General features: G+C 39.9%; 2 protein-coding genes, 1 long non-coding RNA gene and 1 other non-coding gene across 7 annotated transcripts; 3 read left to right on the top strand and 1 right to left on the bottom strand.

Moving 5' to 3' along the window:
* Positions 1–706: 706 nt before the first annotated feature.
* On the bottom strand, positions 707–15,526 carry atat1 (alpha tubulin acetyltransferase 1). 4 transcript variants are annotated; one of them, XM_066675167.1, is made up of 12 exons: positions 14,938–15,524; positions 14,192–14,252; positions 13,719–13,810; positions 13,404–13,461; positions 13,189–13,302; positions 11,037–11,138; positions 10,498–10,543; positions 7,549–7,623; positions 6,825–7,044; positions 4,323–4,414; positions 4,123–4,195; positions 774–2,009 (listed from the first exon to the last, which is right to left on the bottom strand). In XM_066675167.1, the coding sequence occupies exons 1-12, from the start codon at positions 15,027–15,029 to the stop codon at positions 1,706–1,708; spliced, it is 1,329 nt and encodes a 442-aa protein (XP_066531264.1). In that variant the 5' UTR covers positions 15,030–15,524; the 3' UTR covers positions 774–1,705. The 4 variants fall into 4 exon arrangements, with proteins under 4 accessions (XP_066531265.1, XP_066531264.1, XP_066531266.1 ...); XM_066675169.1 differs by lacking the exon at positions 4,123–4,195 and having other exon boundaries at positions 1,796–2,009; positions 14,938–15,526; XM_066675168.1 differs by lacking the exons at positions 4,123–4,195; positions 4,323–4,414 and having other exon boundaries at positions 707–2,009; positions 14,938–15,526.
* A 2,267-nt stretch (positions 15,527–17,793) lies between these two features.
* Positions 17,794–19,570, top strand: LOC136700364 (uncharacterized). Its single transcript, XR_010803730.1, has 4 exons — positions 17,794–18,253; positions 18,448–18,513; positions 18,878–18,947; positions 19,122–19,570. It is a non-coding gene; the product is annotated as an uncharacterized lncRNA (long non-coding RNA).
* LOC136700559 (small nucleolar RNA SNORD52) lies at positions 18,990–19,053 on the top strand. Its single transcript, XR_010803775.1, has one exon. It is a non-coding gene; the product is annotated as a small nucleolar RNA SNORD52 (small nucleolar RNA).
* Positions 19,571–20,369: 799 nt separating the features above from the next.
* c6h6orf47 (chromosome 6 C6orf47 homolog) lies at positions 20,370–24,972 on the top strand. Its single transcript, XM_066675874.1, has 2 exons — positions 20,370–21,998; positions 22,716–24,972. The coding sequence occupies exon 1, from the start codon at positions 21,076–21,078 to the stop codon at positions 21,967–21,969; it is 894 nt and encodes a 297-aa protein (XP_066531971.1). The 5' UTR covers positions 20,370–21,075; the 3' UTR covers positions 21,970–21,998; positions 22,716–24,972.
* The last annotated feature ends 796 nt before the right edge of the window (positions 24,973–25,768 follow it).

Genomic DNA, 25,768 nt, shown 5'->3' on the forward strand with positions numbered 1-25,768 from the left:
TTAATTGATAAAATGCAAAGATATTTTTTTCCAAATATGTCACTGATCTACGAGTATATTTTGTAAATATAAATACAATTTAATGCCTGCAACACTAAGACACAGGCATTTATATCTTACCTTTCATTATATATTTAACTTGCGCTTTTAAATCTTTCTGGAACTGAAATACTGATTGCAGCAGTGTGGAGAGTGACTATTTGCCTATTTGTGCTTGCTACAAGACAGTTCACCATTCCCATCTGGTCTACGGGTCAGTCGAACATGCTCACTCTGTCTATGAAACTATGCTGTTGCGGAAATAAGCATGGCTTTGTTTTGCTGAAAAAACCATGGACTTCCTGAGCAAACGGATTACCTTGATGGCGGCATAGCATCACTGTTCAAAGAAAAACATGTATCTTAATGTTTACTACAACAACAGTAAACAGCAACTGTCCTTAACACTAACAATTCCATGATGAATGGACCAATAGAAATGCTCCAAAATTACTTGAGGGGCGCAGGGGGACGTCTCCTGTAAAGATACTATTATGAAGATTCATGTTTTTCTCTGGACAGCATCTATATGTCTTTCTACATGCCCAGGATACGCCTCCACATCAATGATACACACGTGTGAGTCACCCACACTGTGGGACCATGACAGATGTGTTTTGCCTTTTTGTTGATAACAGTCTGGTCGGTCTCTTATCTTTTCTTGGGCCAGAAAATTGGACGTTTGTTTTTTTTTCTCCCAAAAACAAGCTTAGACTTAGGGAAATTAAATAAATTAATTAAAAATCACTTTTAAATGTAGATTTATTCATGAGTTATATACATTTCTCCTTATAGAGCGTGTGCTAGGAACCAGGGGCTGAGATAAGAACAGAAATATAGACATTTAATGAATTACAATCCAAAATAACCAATGAACTTTGAAGACGGGAGGGAGTAATTTTCTTTGAATATTAATTTGCCTTCCATCACATTGTGTTTTTTGTTTTTTTTCCTTTGCCCCAAAATGTTACCACAAAAATTACCCAGTGTCTCACGTATCAGGCTATGTATTGTAATAGCTTCATGTAACAGCTTCCTGTGATGTAATACTCCTGTGAAAGAGGCATGTCAGTCTACAGATGTCTGGTTCTGCTCAACATCACGGTGAAAATGTCCTATTCGTCTAGTCTCTATTATAGAGAGCAGCTCACATTAAACCACCCCATTACACTGTTTAAAGTATAACGATTTAATTATACAGATAATATTCACATTTGTTGGTCCTCAGCTTCTTCACATATAAACCAATGTCGTCTGAAGGACAGATTATTATTATTATTATTATAACAATGCTACATTAGCTTTAGTTTACTTTGAAATAGAAAAGTCCCTGAATCTCTGTAATACTGCTTTTCAATTTTCGTATAAAACTGAGGCATTAAATGCTCGGCTACGATGAACATTTTTAAGAAATAGCAACATTTGCTGCCACACCTGAGTCTCAATATTCCTGCCTCTGTTATGAAATGTGCAGCTTGTTTATGGCTTTTTTATCTCTTTCACATTTTTTATTCAACTCTATCTTCTCTGAGCATGGGAAGCTTTTGCGGCCCTCCCTTCTTTTGTTTTTAAATAATCCCTGCCTTGTTTTCCCCTTCTGTCCTCTGCTTCCCCTCTTTCGTCTGATCTCCCTCCAGCTTTTCTCTTTGCGCTTGCGTGCACAGTGTCACCAGGGTCTGGTGCTGCGATATTCTTGTTTCTGTCTGACCCACTGGGCTGTGCATGTCTCTCCCACCGTCCAGGACCAGCCGCCCCTCACTGACCCTCTCTCCATCTGTGCTGCTCTGTTTCTCTTCACATCCTCCGATCCTTGAGGCCGGGGATCACTCCCTGTCCTCAAAATGTTCTCTGGGACTTGGCTCTGCTTGTTTAAGGTGGTCTCTTTCTGATCCAGAGCCTTTAAGGAGGACGGTGGTCTAGAAACAGGTCTGGAACCTGCCAGAGGTGGAGCCTGACCCAGGACCAGAGTGCTGTGTTTTTTGAGAAAGAGAGAGAGACTGTATTAAAGTGACAGTTCAAATGAAATCAAATGCACACAACTGTCAGTCAGCTGAAAGGTTTGGTGTCCAGAGTTACTTCATTAGCATTCCTCTACATCCATAAATTTGCATCCCATCGGTTAGAATCATGTACCTAAATCATCACACTCGTCTTAGGAGGGCTGTTAAGTACTGATTCACCATGATTCACTTCATGACACTGGGTTCGTAAAGAGCCTCTTAAAGGATATAAGATTAATAACTAAGAACAACGGCTGAACAGATCACCATCATATGATCTTGCTATTTGGTGCACAGTCGATAGCATCTGGTGCTCACTTAGTGTTGTCTACTGTTAAATAAGATGAGGCGAGTGCCCAGCACTGTCTAATGCTCACTTTAGTAACTGGGGCCCAACAGCTGTTTTCCTAAAAATAAAAAGCACGTTCCTGTTATTACCAGACCATATTAAGTACTATCCAATAGACTTGTTATGGTTTCTGACGTATGGCTGTGACATACTGGTGTCTATAATAATGGGCAGAAGGACAGACACTGTATTGCCTGGAGCTAAAGTACTTCTTGTCAGTGTCAAAAAACACGACCACGTCTACATGAGGTTAAGCAAGATTTGAAACACAAATGAGATGCTCCAGAAATGCTGTTTACATGACAAACCTGAATGATTGGAACAGCTTGCGATGCAAAACATGCAAAGTACATGTCGTTCAAAATAAACAAATACATAAATAAAAAAGCCAGTAAGCTTAATTTTCATTTTAAAGTGGTAGAAGATGTCTGCCATCATTGTGTAGTGGCCAGAGCAACCTGAAGTATCAGGTACTACTACTACTACTAGTATCAGTAAACAGTACAAACTACATGTGCCATTTGTCTGATTTTATCAACGGTCTTCGGTTTTATGTTCACATATTTCCGAGGACTCTCCTCATTCAAAAGTGGTAGGAGTCTGGTCTCGTATGTGGGGAAATAACTGCTTGGGAACACTGCCAAAATAACCATCACACTTTCCTTTAAGGACTTTGGCTTTGTTTACTTATTATCTACGTTAACGTCACAGCTTCAGCGCAAAACCAATCAAGCAACTTCAGACACCAAACGAGTTGATCGACATCCTTTTGAATGGAAATGTGAATGTCAGTGAAGTATCAGATGAAGAAAACAATGCTCCCAAAAAAACAAAGAAATATGTGGAAGAGGTTTGAAGAATGAAAAACGAAGAAGTTATTTGAAATGTAATAAGCAGCATATTGACCGTAGAATGTTTATATACAAACCCCAATTCCAAACAAGCTGGGACTCAAGTGAAATGCCAGTAAAAACAGAAAGCAATGTGTAGCTAAATTGATGTAATTATTATAAATAAATAAATAAATAAAGCTTTACCTTATGAATTTTTTTTTATAATGTTTTTTTCCAAACTTTTTCAAAAGAAATTTGGGAGAAGAGCATGTTTACAACTGTGTTCCACCAATTTTCCTTGTACCAAAATCTAACAATTGTTTGGGGAGTGAAGATACCAATTGACCCACTTTTGAAAGTGGATTTTTTTGTCATGTGTCTTCTTACACAACAGCTGCACTTCAGTCTTCCATCTGTGCAACTGGGCTTGGAGTTAGTAGTCACCTTTTGCCCCCTGACCTTTAAGCACAGACTAGAGATTTCGCCCTGAATTTTTTAATTAAATGTAATACACTGTGGAGTGTGGAACCTAAAATCCCTGCAACCCCTGAAACTATTTGTTTATTCGTTGATGTATAATTTGGCAAAGTGGAGCAAAGTGACCCAGCCTTGCTCATAAAGGACTAGGCTTGTCCTGTACTTTACCGTGTTTTCAGAATGTTTCTCTCCTAAAACTACCACAGTGCTGTGAAAGTAGGTCTCAGGGTGAGTTGACAAAGTTACACATCGTTTTTCTTGTCTTTGCATTTGCAAGAAACCACCGCTTTCTTTTTTTATCTGCATTTCACACCTTTTCCCCAACTTTTGGAACTGGCGTGGCATGCATCTGGTCTTTTCCTGACTGAGAGAGTTGTATGTTGGAGAGGTAGCAAACAGTAAGCCATCTCTAGGTGAAGCCAACCTTTCTGCTGTGTTTGTGTGTTCCAATGCGTCTGCCTGTCCACACACATTGTCACTGAGCACTGGCTTGAGCCCTGAGGAAGCACATAGGACAATGGCTCACAAAGTAGCAGCTGTGAAATGGACGGTTGCGTGGACCACAATAACTCTGGACATGCAGTGTGTAGTGCCACATGACTCAAGGTTGAAATGGCGTGTTACCTGGCAGTTTCACAGTGTTCAGTAACAGCCCAAGGTCCTTGCTGCTGATATGGCGACTGTAGAGGTTGCTTCTGGCAGCTAAACCCTGATTGCTACAGGAGAGAGCGGGAATGTGGACACAGTGGAGGGGAAGAATGTTGTGCAACGGGGTCAGGCAAGACCAGAGACGAGGAGTAAGGACAGATGGACGAAGGACAAAGAGGCCAATTCAGACCAAAGCGGGGACATGTTATAAAAGAGAAAATAATAATAATAATTAACAAAAAAGGAAATCAGAAGGAAACATGAAATTGTGAAAAAGTAAAAACAACACAAAAGTAACAATTAGAAAACTTAAAACGATAAAATTTCATGAACAAAATAATATCAAGTGAAGGAAGACATGCAATGGTTCTGTGATGTTCACGTCCTGAAAACAAGAAGGGTTTAAAACCCATCGACACTGGTTTGTTGTTGTTGTCCTTATGCTCCATTGATTATTACAGAAAACAATCAGACTTGACTTCTTTTAGTTTGTAGACCTTGATCTTATGGAAACCCCAGGAAGAGGAGAAATAATCAGCCATTGTTTTCTCTCCTCTTCTGGCAAACACTGTCAAAATCTTATTATCTCAAAATAACGACGATAAATGATTACGATAAAGTCATTAATGGAGGGGGAAAAAATGTATGTATTTTTTATATTACAATTTTTTTACTATTTATTCCATTTCAAGAGATAAATTAAATTTTTAAAAATTGGGAAAAAATGTAATAAAATAATGTATTTCAGTAAATCATTCCAAAAGCTGTTGGAATCTAAATGCCAAGAAAAATAAGTCAAAACTGTGACTAAAAACAGAGTGGTGGGAATAGGATTAGATGACCTGTAATTCATTGATTTGCTCGTTCAGTTTGGTAACCACTCCAGATAAGCGTACCTGGAATCACTGGGAGCAAGAATACAGTCCATCACACTCACTCGTTCACTCGGACCTGTGACCACTTTTTGAGTAGTCAATCCACCTACCAGTGTGTGTTCTTGGCCACTGGAGCACATGGAGGAAACCCACACAGACACTCGTATCATTTAAACGTACCCAAGAAAAGATTCATTTTGGGGGGAAAAAAAGAAAAACATTTACGGATTATTTTTTTTGTCCAACGTTTATTTGTGGAACAAAACCCTTGGGCAAGAGGGGAAAAGGTAACAGCTTCTCACAATAACAGTAAAGAAACGTGTCGGGGTAGATTTTCACTTCCCTAGTTACTAAAAGATCAGGCTTTACCAAATATACTGCTCTTCGATGGAGCAAGAGCAGGAAAATTTCAAATAACTACGCACTGCTAGTTTCTTCCTTTCATGCATTCATTACCCCATTATGTAAAAACCCAGCAATCGCTCTACAGCACTCAGGTCTCATTTCACAGCACTATTACAAAACCAAATAAAAGAGAAGAACTAGTTAAGAGGTTAAAAAACACAACCGTCTTCAAGGCTGTCTAGGGTCTAGGATAAAAGGATAAAGGTCAATGGAAGCTGAGCTGAGATCTATTTAAAGAACTGCGGAAAAAAGAAGCAAGAGCAAAAAAAAAACAAGGAGGAAGAAAGAGGACAGATTTAGCATTTTTTTTAAGATGGAATTTGTTTGTGGTGGAAAAGAATTTAGTTTCATCAAAGTTTGCGAAACAGTGAAAGGGAATGGTAGGAGTGGAGGGGGGGAAAAATCATGTAAATTAAATAAGTATGTCACACCAGGGACATAAATGGGATACAGAGAGGGGAGAGAGAGAGAGAGAGAAAGAGGAAAAGAAGCCATTTAGAGAAGAGCAAGTGGGCTAGGAGAAGATCGGCTGGAAAGAGTGAAGAGGCGCCACACACAATGATCCACTAATGAGAGGAAATTCCAGCTCCTGCTGCCAGATCACTCATGCAGTTTAAACACAGTGTACTGTGACCAAACTGGACATAAAGACCCTCAGTGTACCTTATTTCTCAGTGACGCTTTGACAATTTAATTGTCTTTACACCAGCCAAGTACCTGCCTCCTCTTATATGTGGTCTGCAGCTCGAAGCTGCAAGTTGCTAACAAAGCTACAGCCATCAATCTTCAGAACTGAGCTTCAGCTTAAAGTCTCAGCTGTATTAAACACAGGACAGGTTCTTAGACCTTGACTGAATCTAGTTTGAGACTGAATTGTGTCAGTGATAGCGTTTCAACATTAATAGCTCTGCTTAGTCCAGCCTTAAACTTACGCTAAATGTGGGAAACCAGTCTACTACAATATTTACACATTTTACATAGTTCTCAATAATATCCTGAACAATGTAGATGCTAAATAATTCTCCTGATCAATGAAATAGTAAATCTAAAGTATACCAAGTCTAGTAAAGGTTTTTAAACAAATGTATATTTAACTTTCATGTTATTTGGAGGTCCTTTTAACTGAACATCTATTGAATGTTTCTCAGTTAAACTGATATAAATGGGGTCACTCCCAGGTGTGCGTGTCATCTCTTACCTGGTGCGTTTTGTCCTGCAGTTGTCGAGAGGCTGTGCCAACAGGGTGTGGCCCTGCTGGACGCCTGGGACTGGGGCTGGACAATGAGGTGCGCGGCTGGGGGAGGATCCCACACTCAGAGAGCGGGAGAACTGGGAGGACACCCCCAAAGGAGGTGACGGAGGAGGGACCCCCGAGCGGACAAACGGCCACGGCAGGACCTTCTGCTCCTCTCTCACAACTATAAAAATAGAAAGATTACGAGAGTGAAGAGAAAGAGAGAGGGAGAGAACACACAAGAAAGAGTGAGACAGCGAGACATGAGCATGAGAGAGAGACACACAAGATAAAGACAGTGAGAAAGAGAATAAATAGAGATAAGAGAGAAAGAAAGAGTAACGTATGTGTAAACATAAAACACTGGAAATGTTTCTGCTCACAACAGACATTTGCCGTTGTACTCTTTACTATAAATAGGACAAGTTAAGATTTACAATCACTTTAGATCTGCTGCTAAAAATAGCCAAAGAAGCAGTCAGTAATGCGTTAATCATTCTTTGAACAAGATGCAGAGCGTGTAACGCGTAGATACATTTCTACAGCCAGACTTTCAGGTTTTTGACCTTTCAGAGCATTATTTAAACCATAAAGAGCAAAGAGTAAACATGGTCAGTGCCTCATAAAACCCAATGCACTCCACACATTGTGTTTCTGAATGTAGCTGACAGTCCTTATTTCCACTCACCCTCTCTCTCCATTAGCGAGTAGGGCTTGATCTCTCCCTCTGTTTTTCTTGGGAGAGCCTTTCTCAATGGGACCACTGCAAAAACAGTCAGTTGGTTACAAAATACGAAAGTACAGGTTTGTGAAGCACTGCTATGAATTCTGGGAATATGTCTAACAAAAACTAAGTTTAAAAAATGCACACAGCACTTCTCATAAATATTTATGTGTACAAATATTCATGTGTTTACTGTGAATGTGTGCACTGGCCGACATTCAGCTGCTCTACTGGGGGAAGTATACAGGCATTCTCTGTGTTGCCTGCGTTGGGAAGCTGCGGGTTTATGGTTATGGACTGTTTGGATAACAGTGAGGTGTGGGGAGTGTGTAAAGGGAAACATGGGCTTGCATGAGCAGAGGGGAACGTGCGGTTTCGGAGGGTGGAAAAAAAACATGAACAACAGCGGCAGCACACTAAGCGCTCTGTTAGACATGATTTACTCTAGGGCTGTCACGATTAATCTTGAGTACCTCAATAAAAGCAATTATGGCTTTAAATTTAGCTTCTCCATCAAGGAGTCGTAATCAGATTGCAGCTTAGATGATGATAATGATGCTTATTATTATTATTAGAGGTTTCTGCACTGCAAATAATGCAGATTTGGCAAGTAAAAACATCTAAATCTAATCAATACGTCTTACTTTGAAATTGTGAAAGTAGTATGAGATTTTTCTTAAACTTATTTCCAGTTGTTCTTTTCCATATTTGAAGCCACTTTATGTAGTGATTCAAAGTTATGTCATTAAGCTTGTTTAAATAAGTCATTTTTATTAACGGAAACATTTTATTTTGGTAAATGATTTCATCTTCTCTTATCTTTTCTTCTTTTTTTCATCAAAAAAACTCCATTTCCAAAAAAATCAGGACAAATGTATTGAATAATATTTGCCCATTTTAAATTTGATGCCAGCAACATATTCCAAAAAGGTTGGGACAGGGTCTTGTTTACCACTGTGTTCAAAACTCTTTGCTTGTTTTTGAATTTCAGTTGCTCAACAGCTCTGTGTCCCCATTATAGTGTTTTTGGTTTCATAACGCACCAGTTGGTGACAGGTCTGGATTAGTTTAGCTCCCAGACCCTTTTACTAAGGAGCCATGCTGTTAATCCATGGATTGGCCTTGTCATATTGAAATCAACAAGGCCTTCCCTGAAAAAAAAACGTTGCCTAGATGGCAGTATGTTGCTCCAAACCCTGTACATATCGTTCAGCATCATGGATGCTAGCTTTTGAACCGTGCATTTAAAACAAGTCGGATGGTCCCTCTCCTCTTTAGCCCTGATGATGCAGCATACATTATTTCCAAACAGAATTTCAAATTTTGATTTGCCAGAACACAGACATTTTTCCACTTTAGCTCAATCAATATGAAACATGCTCAAGCCCAAAGAGTGCAACTACGTTTCTGGATCCTGAGTATATATGGCTGCTTCTTTGCATTTGTGAGTTGTAACTTTGTTTGTGGATGCAGTGACTAACTGTGTTCACAGACAGTGATTTGGGAGGTGTTTCTGAGCCCATGCAGTGATTTTCACTACAGAAAGTGTAGGCCTCTCTGAGATGCTCTTTTAAAACCCAACCATGTCACTAACCAAGTGCCAATTAACCTCATTCAATCAATTTAAAATTACACAACTTTACCAGTCTTTTTTACTCTCCCAAATTTTGGAATGTGTTGCTGGCATCAAATAAATACATTCATACTTTCATTGTCTGTAACTGCTCATGCAGTTCAGGGTCCGGAGTCTACCCATAATCACTGGAGGAGGCACCCGTTCTTCGCAGGAAGACACTTGAGTCGCCAATCCACCTACCAACGTGTGTTTTTGGACCGTGGGAGGAAACCGGAGCACCCGGAAGAACCCCACGCGAACATTGGGAGAACACACCAAACTCCTCTACCTGTTGCGTTACCGTGCCACCCAGCATCAAATTCAAAATGGGCAAACATTTTTCAAAAAGAATAATTAAATTTCCCAAGTTTCAACAGTTGAAATATATGATTAAAAAGACTTGCACATGACTGCATTTCATTTTTAATGACATTTTGCTCAGCGTCCCAACTTTTCTGGAAATGGGGTATCAATAATCTTAAACATCTCTGCAATGCTTTACATGGTTTATCATTTCTCATCCAAGAGTCCTTTTCAGTTTTGAAGAAAAGGAAGGTATGTGCATTCAAGTAAACATCAAAAGAATGAGCAGAAAGACTGACGACTATTCCGGTAAATAATGACAGCCCTACTATACTCCGTGCAGAGCAAGGTGGTGTGCAAAAAAACATGAGAAACGGCCAGGGGCAAGGGGAGTGGGGAGGTAGACAATAGAAACTGAAAATTCTTACAAAAAGCCGTACAACCCCTGATCCGTCACAGGGGAGGGAGGAGTGCCTGAGAGTTTGATAAAACAAAAATGGAGCCACGATCAAAACTGATCCCCTCAAACCCTTTTAATCAAATCAAAACCAGAATTACCACCTACAGTAGAAAGCATCCTGTTACACCTATTATACCAGCAGGTATCTGAGCATAATGTGCCATGGACCACAAGCTCAGACTTGTTCAGATAACCGCACTTCCATTATACAACTTATCAAGAAAATCATAAGGCATGTTGCCAATCTGGAATTTTATCTCCCTCACGGCTGAGTCACTGCTGCCCCGACTCCCAACCAAAGGTACGCAGTGGACGCTATGTTATAAAACAAGAAAGACAAGTTCTACCTGGAAACACAGTTTGCCCCAGGGATGCTAATGGAAAAATTTGAATCGTAACACCACGCCCTGAACATGACATGAGACAACGGCACGCTTCCGTTTATTAAATCTGTTTATTCTTCCACTGACACGGTGTGCGATCAATTTTCTTTAAACTTTAGAACCACATCCCCCGGAATATCACAAGATCTCACCTGATCTGTTCCTGAAGAAACCGTCAAATACCACAAAGTTATTCACCTAAGACAGGACATAAAAACACAAGTTTATACACATTTTTTTAATAAATTCTCTGTAGTTCTTGACCCCTGAATCACTATATGTTATAATTATTCCTTTTTTGCAGTTGCTACAGCAAATAAACAGCTTGCTAATATGAGTCACTTGAGAAAGTAGGTGGAATTTCTTTCAAATGCATATCTTATACATTACCAACTTTTTTTTCTTGACATCTGAATCAAGCATTTGTATAAAATCACTTTTTTTTAAAAATTAACTGAAACACTAAGATATCAGTTCAGTTTAAAACTGCTGCTTAATAAATCAGTAATAAATAAAAACATATGATGACAGCTGCCTCTCCACTGACTTAAATGGTGCTGTGCAATGACTGTGACAAAAGCGTTTACAGTAAAGAACTCGCATTGCACACGCATTGCAAGGAATCATATTTGAAGGGTGAAAACCTCAATGGCAAGTGATGCATTGTGCAGATAACACAGATCAAACATACCTGAGGCACGCTGTGTTTAAGTTCAAAGTGTTTTTCTAAAAAGGCCAGGAATTTGGGGGAAGGTCGATCGTATGCCATTTGCTCAGGCTCCACCTTTTTGTGCTAAAAACAGAAAAAATGCAGTAAGAACCTGAAAGTAGAGTGAGGCCACCAATGCAAACTAGGGTTGATTTAGAGGGGATTTTCATATACAGATCTAGGAAACTGAGCAAATTTGACTATACAGGGGGGTCCTCGACTTAACGACATTGATCCGTTCCTACGTCGCGTCGTAAACCGATTTTCGGTGTAAGTCGGAACATACGTACGTACTGTACGTAAATAACATACTGTAAGCACTTATCCTATCCTAACACAGTAATTATCAAAAAACACATAAAATATGTTTCCCCCTTATCCAATCACTTTATGGTGTCTAATTTCACTTCTATGGTGATGGCTTTCCTCTTCTTCGATGCACTGCCATCAGAAGAGTCTGCCTTACGCTCGGGAGCCTTAATAAAAGGCAAAAAGTTCACAAAATCAAACACACACGTGCACTCGTGAGAGAGAATGACGTAGCAGCGAGCTAAAATGGCGTACAATGCGACTGAGGTGACGCCGCCGTCCTCTGTCCCGAGCCGCGTAACCGTGTATTCCTCCGCCGCGCACACCAAACACGAAGTTCGCGTTACAACGTTTACGACGCAAAACCACTTAAGTCGAAACAAGGCTTTATACAGTAAATGGGAGATGTGTCGTAACCACGAAACATCGTAACTCAGGACTGACGTAACACGAGGACCTCCTGTATTTTAGGGAGAGGCAAAATGTCAAACAATTAAAAACACGGACTAATTTGTTGGAATATTTCCACGAACAAAGAAAAACCCATAATGTTATATTTTATGAAATAAATGTAAATTGGAAAAAAGTAATCTTTGCACAGCCCTTATTTAATATCAAAAATAAAAATAATTTAAAATGTAAAACAAATGAAAATGACATGGGCAACAATAATTCTGTTCCACAACCTTTAGAGGCAATCACTGCAAACAAGTGATTCCTGTAGCTCTTGAATCAGATGTTTGCACCTGTCAACAAACTCCTGCTCTTTCTGCCTCAGGTTTGAAGGAGGAGCATCTCCAGACACATGGTTCAAGACTTCCATGGGTGTCTGACACATGGCTGTACGTTTTGCACCAGAATATCTTAACGTTTTCAGATTGTAGGCGCTCCAGTAAAGCTGCCCCAAACATAACTGAGCCTCACTCAAAGTTCAATGTGTATGTCTTTATTAATGTTCCCTTAGCTCTTTGTCTAGCGTTTACACTCTCCATCTGTTCAAGCCGTGGTGGATTTTCCTGCTGCAGTGCAGCCACATACAGTGAAGTTGGCTACGGTGCCATAGACTTTAAACATCTTACTAATATTTGCAACTGTAGCCACAGCAATATGACACTGTTGGAAATGGTCTTATTGCCTCTACCTTTAACATGCTTGTCTAGAATTGTCTTTATGATTCCCCTCAGACAAATCTCTCCCTTTTGCTTTCTCTGGAACATGTTCAAGGTGATGCACACAAAGATAGAGCACAGAAGAGTTACTAATTTTCTGCATTTAAACAGGCTGCAGATTAAAGAAATGTTCAGAGAGCTGAAATATCAACATAATCTATTATTTTATAACATTATCTGGGGAAACCAACCCATTTTTCCAGGCCATTTTAGCATATATTTGTAGAATAAAGGACACCTTGTATTTTTCACACATTCTTGGTTTAACCAATGACATATAAAGACATGCAGGTTAACGTGATGCAATTGCTTTTAAATTCATCACTTTTCAGGAGGAATAGGGCATGGTTTCAATGAGCTGTCCAGGTCTGTACTACAAATCACACACTACACAATATGAATCATTATATAATCCTTGCTTCTGAGATTTCATATGTTGGACTAAAGGAGTTTAAAACTGCTGAAAAACTCAGAATGCCATGATTTTTATAGATGTTCCATAGCAATGAAGCATACACTTGATTTGTGATATTCTTATCACAATAAGTTTACTACGCAATATTTATTTTAATAGTGTTGCTATCACAACAAAATAATGACAATTCATTTATATTGGTAAAGCCCAACTCTATGAGTTTTCAGAACAAAGGACTGACCTCCAGCATGAAGCGGAACAGCTCCAGTCCATACCCGTGTCTCTGCAGGCTTTCAGTCACATAGAAGTCTAGCACACACAGAGGCTCTGTTTCCACATGCGCCCCCCTCTGGTCCTGAGGGTTAAAGCAGTGTGGTAAAAGAAGATAAATGTTACCACACTCTCAGCAAACATACACAGACACACACTATGTAAACTGAGAGGGGAAGCCCTTACAAGCAGAAACAGCTTCTTGTATCCAACCTTCAGATATCCCACTGCCACTCCTCTACCACTGTTAATGAGGAGAGGCAAACAATAGGAGGCAAAGACACGGTTAGTGAGCGCTGAGCTGGTTACACAATGAAACAAGACAAAGTGGAAACCATGGTTTGTAACTTTAACAGAAAACACAGCTCATTATTCCCCATAGAGAAAAACCTTTAGATGGAGAAGCTGCTAAACTAACCACACACCGTGAACTGCTTGAACTGAAATGGAATATAACCACATTCCCTGTCATGGGGAAATTGAGTGAAAGATGCAGCCTACCCATTACGCTCTCCATCCTTCAGCAGATACAGATAATGTCTATTGGACTGGAGCTTTGCTGCCGATGTTATCTGTGCAGGCAGCTGCTGGGCCTTGAGAGGAAATATTATTTTGTGGTTAACGTGATTTTGCAGGCAACCATCAAAAATCATTAAATGAAACAAACACTCTGGGCCAGTTTCCCGGACGTGGATTACTCCTAGTCTTGGACTTAAAAGCTTTGCCAATGGGAAACCACTATTAGAAACTCTCCTAGTCCAGTGGCCACTTCCATAAAGCAGGATTTCTCAAATCAAATGTGTCCAGTACGAAAGAGCTGGGAGACATTCTTATTGGACAGTCCTCAACTGTGGGCTTAAGATATCTAGCCAACTCATAAATACTGCTTAATCAGTGTTTATGAGTTAGCCCCCAGGCTTAGGCTTAATCCGGATTTGGGGAAACTGGTGCTAAATGTAATAAAATGTAATCACCTTGGCCGAAGCCTTGCCTAACTCATCGATGACGATGGCAATCTGGTTCTGAGCGTCAGGTCTGAAAAACAGCACAAAACAGTGGGTTCATCTTACGCTAGCCAAAACAACATAGCTTAAACATTTGTTCAAGAAAAATTCTGTGGATCAGAAACAGCAGTATTTAAAACCTAGCTACGCTATCTGACACGTCTACTTTCCTGGTCCAACTTGCAGTCATCCTTTAGTCATCCTCCAGGCTGAATATTACAGGTATTTTTGATTGGTGAGCAATTATCAGGGCATCGGTGACATTGAGGGGTTTAAAACTCGAGCAGCAATGCTGTGTCTCATCCACTTGTTCCAGCGGAACACACACAAACCACCACCACTGCAGCGCTGATTGATCCACCACTCAAATGATACCTGCTCTGTGGTGGTCTTGTAGGGGTCCTGACCATTGAATAACAGACTGAAAAGGGATAATAAAGCATGCAGAGCACCAGATGGACTATAGTCTGCAATGATATAACTACAAACTGCAACTACATGGTCACTTGAGCTGATGGAATTGACAAAGGGTGTAGAATATTAGAGTACAATTACATTCACTTGGTGTGCATCAAAAGGGTGGCCCCCTAGCGTCTGAAGACAAGCAAGACAACACCTGCAACATTTTCAAACCCTCATGGCACCAGTCTAACGTTACTGCATTGTTCGCCTGAGTGACATTAATTTGAGTGGGATAGAGAAAAAAATGTAAATACCTTCCAAAGGGTTTTCGTCCAGCGCACAGGTTCTGGTCCAACACAGAGACGGTCTCCGGGAAGAGGGCGTTCAGGTCGAAGGGAAACTCCATCACCGAGAAAAAGAGAGGGAGCTAAAAATGATATAAATTCTACAGACTGGTGGGAAGAAAGCTCAAATCTGAACCCGTCGCTCTAAAACCCTTCAGACGGAGCCTCAGCAACAACATCACCGCCTGGTTCTCAATCCACTCCGCCCGGAAGGCGCCAGAGAGCCGCAGCTGGGACCAAGATAAAGGTTGAAGCGGTGGACTAATGCGGTCATGCAGTGCTCTGCTGTGGAGCTGTGCTCTCTTTCATTGTGCCGCTGTCGCTCCCTTCAAACAAACAGCTCCATTCAGGATAAAAAAAAGCCAGGCAAGCGGCTTACAGGGTTCCCCCAGGCTTCCCCACTGTCCGCTCTGCCTCTCAACACTCACACGGGTCCAGCAGCGTCTTTATTTCAGCTTAAATCAATAAGAAATAGTACTACTAATAATACAAATCAGAAAACGCCCAACCCACTTTAATCAGAAAATAAATGTAGCTACGTCTCCAGTGCGCCTCACTTCCGTTTCCTCTTAGCAACCACATCCAGCGTGTTTACATAGCAACAAGCACAGCTTTAACCAAACCCAATGTTATTAATGATTAAAGCACATGAACAAATCAGTGACATGTGCTGATTTGAAAACAGTTATCGTTAAGTAATTTAAGAAACCCCCCCCCCCCCCAGTGAAAGCACAGTGTTTAAACTTCAAATGTGTTGTGTATGTTTTTATGCTATGTACCAAAAACAGTCTCACACAGGTGGATTCTGACTGCCAGGTTTTCATATGTCATAAACCAAAGGACCAATCCCATTGTATTGGAGCTAATGAACTGCAGGCAAACAGAAGAGGCTGGGTGGATATAGAAGTGTAATTGCGTATTTGTTTGTTTGTTTTTGTTGTTTGTATATTTGGATACTGAATGTAGTCTACAATACATTTACATGAGAGCTATATTTAAGGTAATATACAGTGTTTTTTTCCCTTACAGATAAATTTAATGTATAATTTTGATGAACTGATGACTTTTGGGGGCGGCACGGTGGTGCAGCAGGTAGTGTCGCAGTCAAACAGCTCCAGGGACCTGGAGGTTGTGGATTCGATTCTCGCTCCGGGTGACTGTCTGTGAGGAGTTGGTGTGTTCTCCCCGTGTCTGTGTGGGTTTCCTCCGGGTGCTCCGGTTTCCTCCCACAGTCCAAAAACATAGGTTGGTAGGTGGATTGGCGACTCAAAAGTGTGTGTTGCCCCCTCCAGGGTGTATTCCCGCCTTGCGCCCAATGATTCCAGGTAGGCTCTGGACCTACCACGACCCTGAATTGGATAAGCGCTTACAGATAATGAATGAATGAATGAATGAATGATGACTTTTGGTTTAATTAATGACTGGAGGGGGAATACAAAGAAATGTACACAAAAACACACCGATTCAAATTAATTGATTTTCTTTATCCTCTATATGATAAACCTGCACATTTCAGTGAACAATTTCTGTGTATTTCCTGTTTTCCAAAATGAAAAAAAAAATATATATATATTCCTTGACTTTTGTGCAGGCCTCATTTTGCTTCATTTTCTCCTATACGTTAAATCAAGCAAATAAACAGTAATTGTGCATTCAGATGTACTGATGATTTTGAAAATAAAACAAAACATTTGCCCCGAAGCACACAAAACATTTGCACATGACTGCACACTCAGTCATAACAGAATTTTTTATGGTTCACAAGACCCAGATGCCTCCTCCGCATAAGAAAAAAGCACATTTTTATATCCAAACATTTAGTGTAAGCCTTCTTAGAAAATGATAAACATATACAGCAGTAGGGCCTTCTTAATACCCTTCATTTTAGAAAATAATATAACTGTCCTTTATCTTTTTTTATATACGTGTATGTATTTCATGTCTGTTTGTTTTTTATGGTTTAGGAAATAGTTTATGTGCTTTTTTTCTGAAAGACAAAGATGGGAAAAGAAAACATATGAAAGCAGAAAATCTAAAACCAATACAAAGAAAATGTACTGTACGGGAAACTAAAGGTACAAGCAGAGTAAATGTACCATTAAACATACAACGGTGGTGTTGAAGTCTAGCTGTGTACCTTAAAGGTACATTATATTCTCTTCTCCAGAAAGAGAGGTGAATTTTTGTATTGTTTTATTATAGAACTGTGTAAAATAAAACATAATTCCTGAAGATGAAATGGGGTGTCAACACAATTTTAAAATCTACAATTCTAATAGAATAAGGTACAATTATGTTCACTAAATCTCCAATGTCTGATCCATTTGTACCAGTGCAACACTCACTCATCACTGCAGTGCTCTGAACTACCTAGTGGTCAACAGGAGCATTGAAGGACAGGGGCTAATGAAAACACATACAACAGCTGAACAAGTATTAACACTTGGATTACGTTGAAAAGATATGTAGAAACAAGTAGTCAGCAGTGTTTAAAAACATGCAGATGTGCCATTGTGGGTTCCCTATTAAAAACATGCGACCATTGTTAATATTTTGAATATTTCAAATATTTGTTGTCCTCCAATAAAATAACGGTATATACGAATGGTAACGACCAATAACGGTAGCTCTACAGTCAGACCGTCCAATCAAAAGATTTTAGGCTACTTCACCACGCCCCCTTCTCACTCAAGCGAACCAAACGGAGTAGGGGAGGGCGGGACTAGTTTGTGAACGAAACTTCTCGAAGTTCTATGTAAACTCTAGAAAAACAAAATCCCGGACGTTTGTGAAATTCCGCCCGGACATTTTTTTTTAAGTCTAAAAAAGAGGACGTCTGGCCACCCTAGTATTAAGGCAAGTTTGGGACCGTTTTTTTAATCGTGCTTCTTGAATCCTCACTGTATGGTACAAAGGTGTTTCTAATCAGGCAGTTTCTCTGCCGCCGGTTCAGGACCCCGTATAAGAGCCCTCGCCTGCCCCTTCCTTCCCTCTCTGAGAATTTTTTTGTCGCGGGAGCACGGCACAGAAACAAGCAGCGCTTAAATTTACTGCTGAAATTCGTCTCTTTATTCAGTTTAGCGTGTCAGTAGACATGTGTCGACGTTAAATGAGTGCAGTTAAAGCATTCGAGAAACTAAAGACTAGCAGCATGTTTCCCTTTGTTTTCCTTAGAAACTGGTACAATGGCCTCTGCCTCGTGGCCTGCAGTGGTTAATGATTTTTCCATAGACTTTCCTTTAGGTAGCGAACATGGGCTCATCCTGCTGCAGATGTTTAGAAGGCGGTAAGTGAAATTAAAAACAGATTTAAGTGGTGATTTTTGTGCACCTTGTGTTGAACGTATGATGATTCCCAAGACTAGAGTCTCTGATTTAACATGAAGCTCATAAGTGCTCTGATAATGTTCTACAATTTTGTTTTTGTGAATTTAAAAGTTATACATCACTGAAATAATAAAAAAGGCTGTTATCGTTGCAGGTTTTAAAGAATGGCCTGAAGACGGCACCTAACTGCAATGCGGTAATTTCAACAAAAGATACAATGGTACGTTTGTTCAACGTTGATATAACCTATTATAAACTTTGCGCCATATTGTTTGTGTTATTTTGTCAAGAGTTAATACCATGAACTAAAATGTTCTTCCACCAATTGGAAGAGTTATATTGAATTGGTTGGGTCTCTAAGGAGTAAATCACCTTTAGGTTTCATAATTGAACATCTTTGGATGTTATGGTACAGCTGGTGATATCACACAATCAGGTTATCTCCCATTTGAATGTGGGTGTTAGAAAATGAAACACTATTGCTTAGTAATCATGTATAGAACATGGCGATGAAGAATTTTTGTCAACTGAATGTATTAAGTGCATTGTCTGTTTTAAAAAAAATGTTTGCCTTATTCTCTCAGCAGGAAAGCTGCTTGTGAGTTTTGGGGCTTGGGATGTGATTCTCTGAGAAGAGCTGAAGTCCTGTCGGAGGTGTGTATTGTTAAGTTTGAGTTTGTTTTAACTTCCAGCTTGTGTTATGATGATTCATTAGACTAGAGTCTCTGAGAACTTGATGTTAATTTAAGTGCACTGAACACATGGCTTGTGCTACATATTGATGTGTTTACATTAATAGCGAGTTAATGAGGGTTTTCTTATTTCCAGGTCGATGTCAGGATGCTGTATGCACCTGGACTGTAGAAGCTCACCAGGCAAGTGGTGATACCTTGTGTATTTGTACTTGGGTGTGCCATGGTTGTGTTCATGATGAGATCATTATACACGCTGATATAAAATGAAGGGTTCTCGTAGCGCTCTGAAACACTCAGCTCAAACTAGATTGTTGTTCCAATTTTCTTCAGATGTGTAACTTCTGTCTCTTTTTATAGGAAGGAGTTGGAAGAAGAATTCTGAAGATGACGTGTCCCAGATGGTTTTTCTTGGATTGCTTATTGTTGACCTTTTATTGGTCAGCCAAATCAAATAAAACTTTGAAGTAATTGTTTGTTTGCTTTCATTGAAAACACACTTGAGATGACATCTACATTAACATGAACTTGGCTGGTATTTGTGGCTGTAAGATAAAGAATGTCGCATGCCTCTAATAAAATTTCAAACTCAAGTCTTGTGGTCTTGTACACTTATTTGGATCAAAGTATTCTTTTAGTGACTGTCTTTAATGGTGACTAGTGAAAATGGACCTTGGTGCCAGAGCCTAACCTTGTTCCTGACTGTTAATACTATGGAAATTTTGGCAGGGGGCTCATCCTTCACCAGGTCACTGGAGTTTGAATCCTTCATACTAACAGTATGGAGAAAATGCTTGTCATTGAAGACTAGTTGGTCACAACTTTGTTACAGAAAACGATATTTTTTTGGCGTGCTTTAAACGTCCGCATTTTTCTGGGTCATTGGTTTAACTTTTAATATACCCATTAATGAGTATAGCAGTATATTTAGACTGGATTTTAATGTAAGGGGAAAAATGGGTAAAACGTCTTGCATAATTCAGTGAAAAGAGATGGTGTCTTAATACACCACTTATTCATAGGTCTCCAAAAAGCAAGATTTGGGAACTTAATGTCAAAATGTTCCAGCCCTTTTCTTTGTTCTCTTAGCCGTTAGCCGGCTAAACTGAGAAACCCACATCTGAGGTAAACACCGACGGTTACTTGGAGAATCCCTGCGTTCAATTCTGAGTGGCTGAAACTCGTATGGCTCCCTGCACTCTACATAGAGCACTGTGCGGGTTGCGTGCCACGGGTAGTGCGCTAAATGTGTATCTGAATGCTCAACGAGAGCTGTGTTTTATTCGGCCTACTTAGTGCACTAGATAGGCAGCCTGTTCGTTTTTGGAACACAGCCCTCGTTCTCGGCGAATCTGACGTCACCGCCAAGTGGGCCACATACGAAGGGAAGTTTGTAGCATTCAGCTAAACCTGACCTAGACAGGGGGAGGCATTTTGAGATGCGGGGAGCTAATAAACTAATGTTTGCGATAACACTAGGTTCTTTTGAAAGATGTTCTTCGGTGGATCAGCGTCGCAGTGAGTCGGGGCGGTGACAGGTTTTGAATATTCAGAGCTCAGAGCCGGTAAAGCCGCTAAGGGTTCGCTAACTTAGAGACTCTTAGCCGTTGTTGAGAGTATTGTGTTCAAACGGGTGAATTAAACTTGTACCCGAGTGTAGCGTAAGAGGCAGTTTAAATGCAGGGTTTTAAAAGGTCAATTTAGAGCTCTTAAGCTTGTTTCCGTTTGCTACGTTTTTTAAATGCTGTCTTTTCTCTCCCATTTTCACTTCAATCCTGGGTGTGTCTCTATAAATTCATTCAGGCAGGTGAGCTTGTTTTTCCCCACAGGTGTTCTGGACCTCGGTTTAGACGACAGTGTTGGACTAGATCAGTTATTAAAACGTTTAAAAACATGTTTTGGCCTGTATACCTACATTGCTTGCTGTAATACAGAGTGAATCCTCAGTAGTGTGTCATTTTTAGATGTAAATGGAACTTCTTTTAATCTGTATGTAGTTCAGATTTAATTTTAAGAAAATAGATTGCTATTTCAGTACTTAAGTTGAATTTAGACAGATTTCAAAAAACAACACCAACAAAATCTAAGCCATGACAGCTGTAGTGGGACGTGTCTGGGCCTGGGTGAGCCCCGGAAACCTGTACCGCCACTGGGGCAGCAACAAAGCCAAATCTGACAAAAGCTCCACAAGTGAGGTGCAGCTGAAAAGCAGGTGGAGCCTTGGAGGTTTGACCTCATGGGTTTGGGGTGGGCAGAAGAATCAGAGTGACCAAAATATGCCACCAGAGGAGTTCTGGGAGGCACAAGAGACTTATAAACCCTTAGAAGTAGAAGATCTGAGTGCGGCTGAGACGCAAAGCACGGCTCCACAGAGTACGCCACGCTGGTGGAGCAGGATGGTCCCGACCGTCTACTTCTTTTGGCCACGATCAGCGAAAGCCGATGAACTCCAGCAGAGGAAGTGCACCGCTTGGAACCAAGCTTATGACACACAAGATGGGGAACTTTCAGACTACGGCACACCACCTCCATCTCCCACACAGCTTTCAAAACAGCCATCGCCTTTCCGGGTCTTGGCTCAGACGTGGACAGCAGACGTCCTGCCGGAACATTACGAGATTTGCTTCAATTTCCTCCGCCACCTCTTTGACCTGTTTGTGGTTGGGTTTCTGTGTATAGTCTCCCCTCCCACCAAGTTTGTTCTCGATGTCCTCGGTGTACAAGGCGCCCTAAAACTGTGGATCCACGGCATGGCCATGTTTTTCGTCTCCTCTGTGGGAATGGCTACTCTTCTGTGGCTGGTACAGGAGTATCTGCCTCAGTTTGCTTTCATTTATGGCATCGTTCAAGCCCTGGTTATTTCTGTCAGTGTGCGACAGAGTGTGATCTTGGGCACCGAGGAGGAAGTGATTGATGGAAAAGAGGGGGATGAAGAGGAGAAAGGTGGTGAAAAGAATGTAGCAAATAATGGTACCAAAGAGTGAAAAAAATGCACCATGAAAATCACTTTTGGGTATGTACTCACGTTATTATTAATATATATTTATGGAGGGGGATCGTTATGTCTGAAAAAAGTGCTTATTCAGTTCACAAACTGCGTAGTTAAGTCAAAATTGTCACTTAAGAAAATGTTAAATAATGCAGGCTGTTATTAAAACATTTAGTTCAGATTATAAACAGTGTATTGTTCTATCTTTACACCTACTGCTACTGACCAACTGCAGTTTTTGTCTCTACAGAAGTAAGGGCATTCGCGGATTGAGAAGATATAATTATGTTAAAATAAATTATGAAAGCTGTGTCCATATTTGCTTTCCTTATCTCATGGTTGATTTTCAAAGCTCTTCAGTATCAACTGTTTTTAGTCCAAGTCTAACCCATTTGTTTCAGTGTCCTAACCTTTTGCTGCAGGGAGTGCTATTTAAATCCTGCAACCACCGTAAAACAACTGCGGCATTTTCCAAGGGCCTTGAAACCAGCGCGAAGTATCAATGTGCAGCAGTTGGTTCCAGTTAGATCATTGTTAGAGAGATCTTTTAGTCAAATAAGAAAGGTATTATATATACAGTCTGTGTATATATAGGGAAAAGGTATTCAATTCCACATATGTCTGGTTCTTGTCAGTACTGTGAACAATTTTAATAGATTTGGGGGAATATCCCCATTTTGGTGCAAAAAATATTCCCTCTTCTTTCTTAATCTTCAAGTAACAAACATCTGTGTTTTACAGGCGTTCTGAAACGCGAGGAGACCTGTGCCTTGCTATGATTTAGCTACAGACTGAGTCAGAGAGCGAGAGCCAAAAAAGACTGACTGTAAGAAGACCGTCATCTGAAGAGGATGTTACCTTAGCCAGCACTCTTTGTTCTCAATTACATTTACTACAGAAAACCTACCTAACCCCAATCTACACTTCATTTAATCACAATTGTGATGGACTTTGAGACACTAAGAGAAACCGTGCAATGCAGCAGGAAATGGATCATTTGAAAATTTGTTCAAATCTGGTCTGTGTAATTCCAAGAAATTTGTGAATGAAAAGCATAACATACTGAACTTTCTTCAGCACAATGAGGAATGAAAGGATTCTGACGTAAGATTCTCCTGAACGTTTTCCCCACAGACTTTAGTGGGTGTCTGCAGAGCTGTCTGTTTTTATCATTTTTTTGAAAGGACTACAGAACACCTGGGAAAATGATGATGTCTGAATGTGGAGATCGATCTAAAGGCTTTAGGGTTTTCCTGTAAACACCAGCTATTTAAAGTGAGATGTGTATTTTAATGCAACAGTTCCTGACTCTTACTACACTCCAATTCCAGTATTTGTTTTGTACCTTTCCCCATTTGTCATTACTTTATAGTAACAAGGTGCTTTGTGCTTTTTACATGCATTTACAAAAGATGTTCAAACACATGGAGTCTTCTTTCATGAGGGTACTTGGGAACTTCAATCTCAGCAGGTCTTAGTGTTGGGTGTTATTGACATTCATAATGGACTGTGTGTTTTATTTTGAAAGGAAATCCATTACAATAAACGTGCTGTTTGTTTAGTTCTAGCTGTTACAGATGTTGCTGTAGAGGTACAGATGAAATATCACCCAGCACTAATGGACCTCATAAAAAAACAACTTGAAATGTGTCGGCCTAAAAAGGAAGCAAAACGTTGTAATTGCGTCTGGTACAGAACAGCCAGGCTTTTACCTCCATATTACACCTAATTGTATTCATTCATTCGTTTCTCATGTTGATCATGTTGCAAAGCAGTTTTCCTGCACTACGTTTCCTGTCTTTGCATTACTTCACAGAGGACGATAGCATCTGTGTTTTTATTCCTTTGAGATGAGCTGCATATCTTGTCTATTTAAGTTCAGTTGTTTGATCTTGGCTGTTTTATCTTCTGTCTACTTTCCTGAATCATCTTTTGTACTGTTTTAGCCTCTACATGCCTGATGTTATTTGTAATGTGTTGTCAATTTATGGTTTGTCTTATAACTGCATGTTTCACACCACTACACATTTATAATTGCAGATAAACACCACAATTGCTTTCCTGAAATGTCTGCAGAGACTGCAGTATTTTTTTCTATTTATTAAAGGTGATATATCTGATATTCTGTCACTAGATGTTGCAGTAGAGCACTGGAATCTTGCGCCATAACAAATGCTTCGTATTCAGCCAGGCCTTGCCCTTTCAACAATGAATCCTTCCTCCCGTTTGCTAGTCATAGACAAGCACAATGGAGCAGTTATAACTGATAGCTCTTTTTAGCTGATGAAGGGTTTTATAATTTATTGGAGGAATATTTAGATGGCTGTTTTTAGCTGAACGTTTGGTTCTGCCCTCAGCCACTTTGTATGTACAATGCTATGTTTGTGGTTAGTCTTGTCTCTTGGAAAGGGCAACAAATCATGGGCAAGGCCAACACCTGGCTTGGCCCTTCTATGAAAACAAAGAGCAGAGTACAACGCGCACACAAATTATGACTAAATACTCTGCTCAGGACACATTTACTCCACTATACATTTACATCAAAATTAGTGACTTGCTGCTATATTAATTCTTAAAATATAGAAAATACCACCGTTAAGTGTCTGCCATAGATACGTCGTTGCATGATCAGTGGTAATGTAATCTAAAATATCAGAATTATCACAGTAAATATATATTTTTGCAATGCTCTGTTATGTGTACCTCTAAACCTTCTGATGTTCGTCACGCAGTTAAAACTTCAACATATTCTGTTGATATCAAAACACAGTAATGTTATTGTGATTTGCACCTTTTTTGGATGTCACTTTTTAGTAAACAGTTGAAACCAGATGAAAGTGTATAGACATGCTGTGTACACACGGAAAGATGCCCAAGTCCTGTTTGAGAGTGGATGGACACATGTTGTGTGAATATGAGCCTTCAAACTGTCCTAATACATGAAGACCAACAACTTACATAATCACTGTCTGGCACACTGAGCCTAAAATAGTTGCTATAGCTGTAATAAATATCTTTTTTTCTGCAGCATCTAAACACGATGTTGTGTGTCATTATTTCATAACTGAATTGCTGACCTCAGGTCCATCTGCTGGAGGATCCAGTGTAAATCAATGAGGTTCTCTCAGAAACAGACAAGAATAAACAAGCTAGAGTCAGCAAGAGAGGGAGAGAGCTGAAAATGGATGCTGTTAATGTTAGTTTTATTACAGTCTCCAGTGTAACTTCTGCATTTGCAATGTATTTTTAACTACAGGACTACTACTTGACCTTCACTGATTATCTGAGGAATATAGATAAAGTTAATGAGGCATTTTTGCTGTTTGGTTGTTTGAAAAATGGTACTAAACCAAGCTGTAACCATATATTCTTTGTATTCTAGAATCTGTTCTCTATATGTGCACATTAATGTATCTGAAACATGTACCGACCAACATACATTCTGATTGTGTCTTAAAGTCTCAGTTCACAGTTGTAATCAAAATACACTTCTTATAAAATTCAGTAGATGCTTCCTCACTATTCGCTAGCTCTCCAGTCCGTTTGCGTGCTCAAAACCAGTCTAACGTGTTTATGAAGCCCCAGTGTTTGTAAATGAATGATAAAACAAACCGACTCTGTCCAATATTGTTTTAGACAACGGACAGAATTCCAAAAAGCTGAAAAGCATAAACCCAAATGAGGATACTGCTCTATTACTGCTCCATAGGTGGGTAACATTGACTTATTTTTGCTGTTTCAGATCACTTAAGGTGGAAAAGTCTCCAAAATTAGGAGATGGATAACTGCATTAC

The sequence above is a fragment of the Hoplias malabaricus genome, chromosome 6 (assembly GCF_029633855.1).
Source record: "Hoplias malabaricus isolate fHopMal1 chromosome 6, fHopMal1.hap1, whole genome shotgun sequence".
NCBI lineage: Eukaryota > Metazoa > Chordata > Actinopteri > Characiformes > Erythrinidae > Hoplias > Hoplias malabaricus.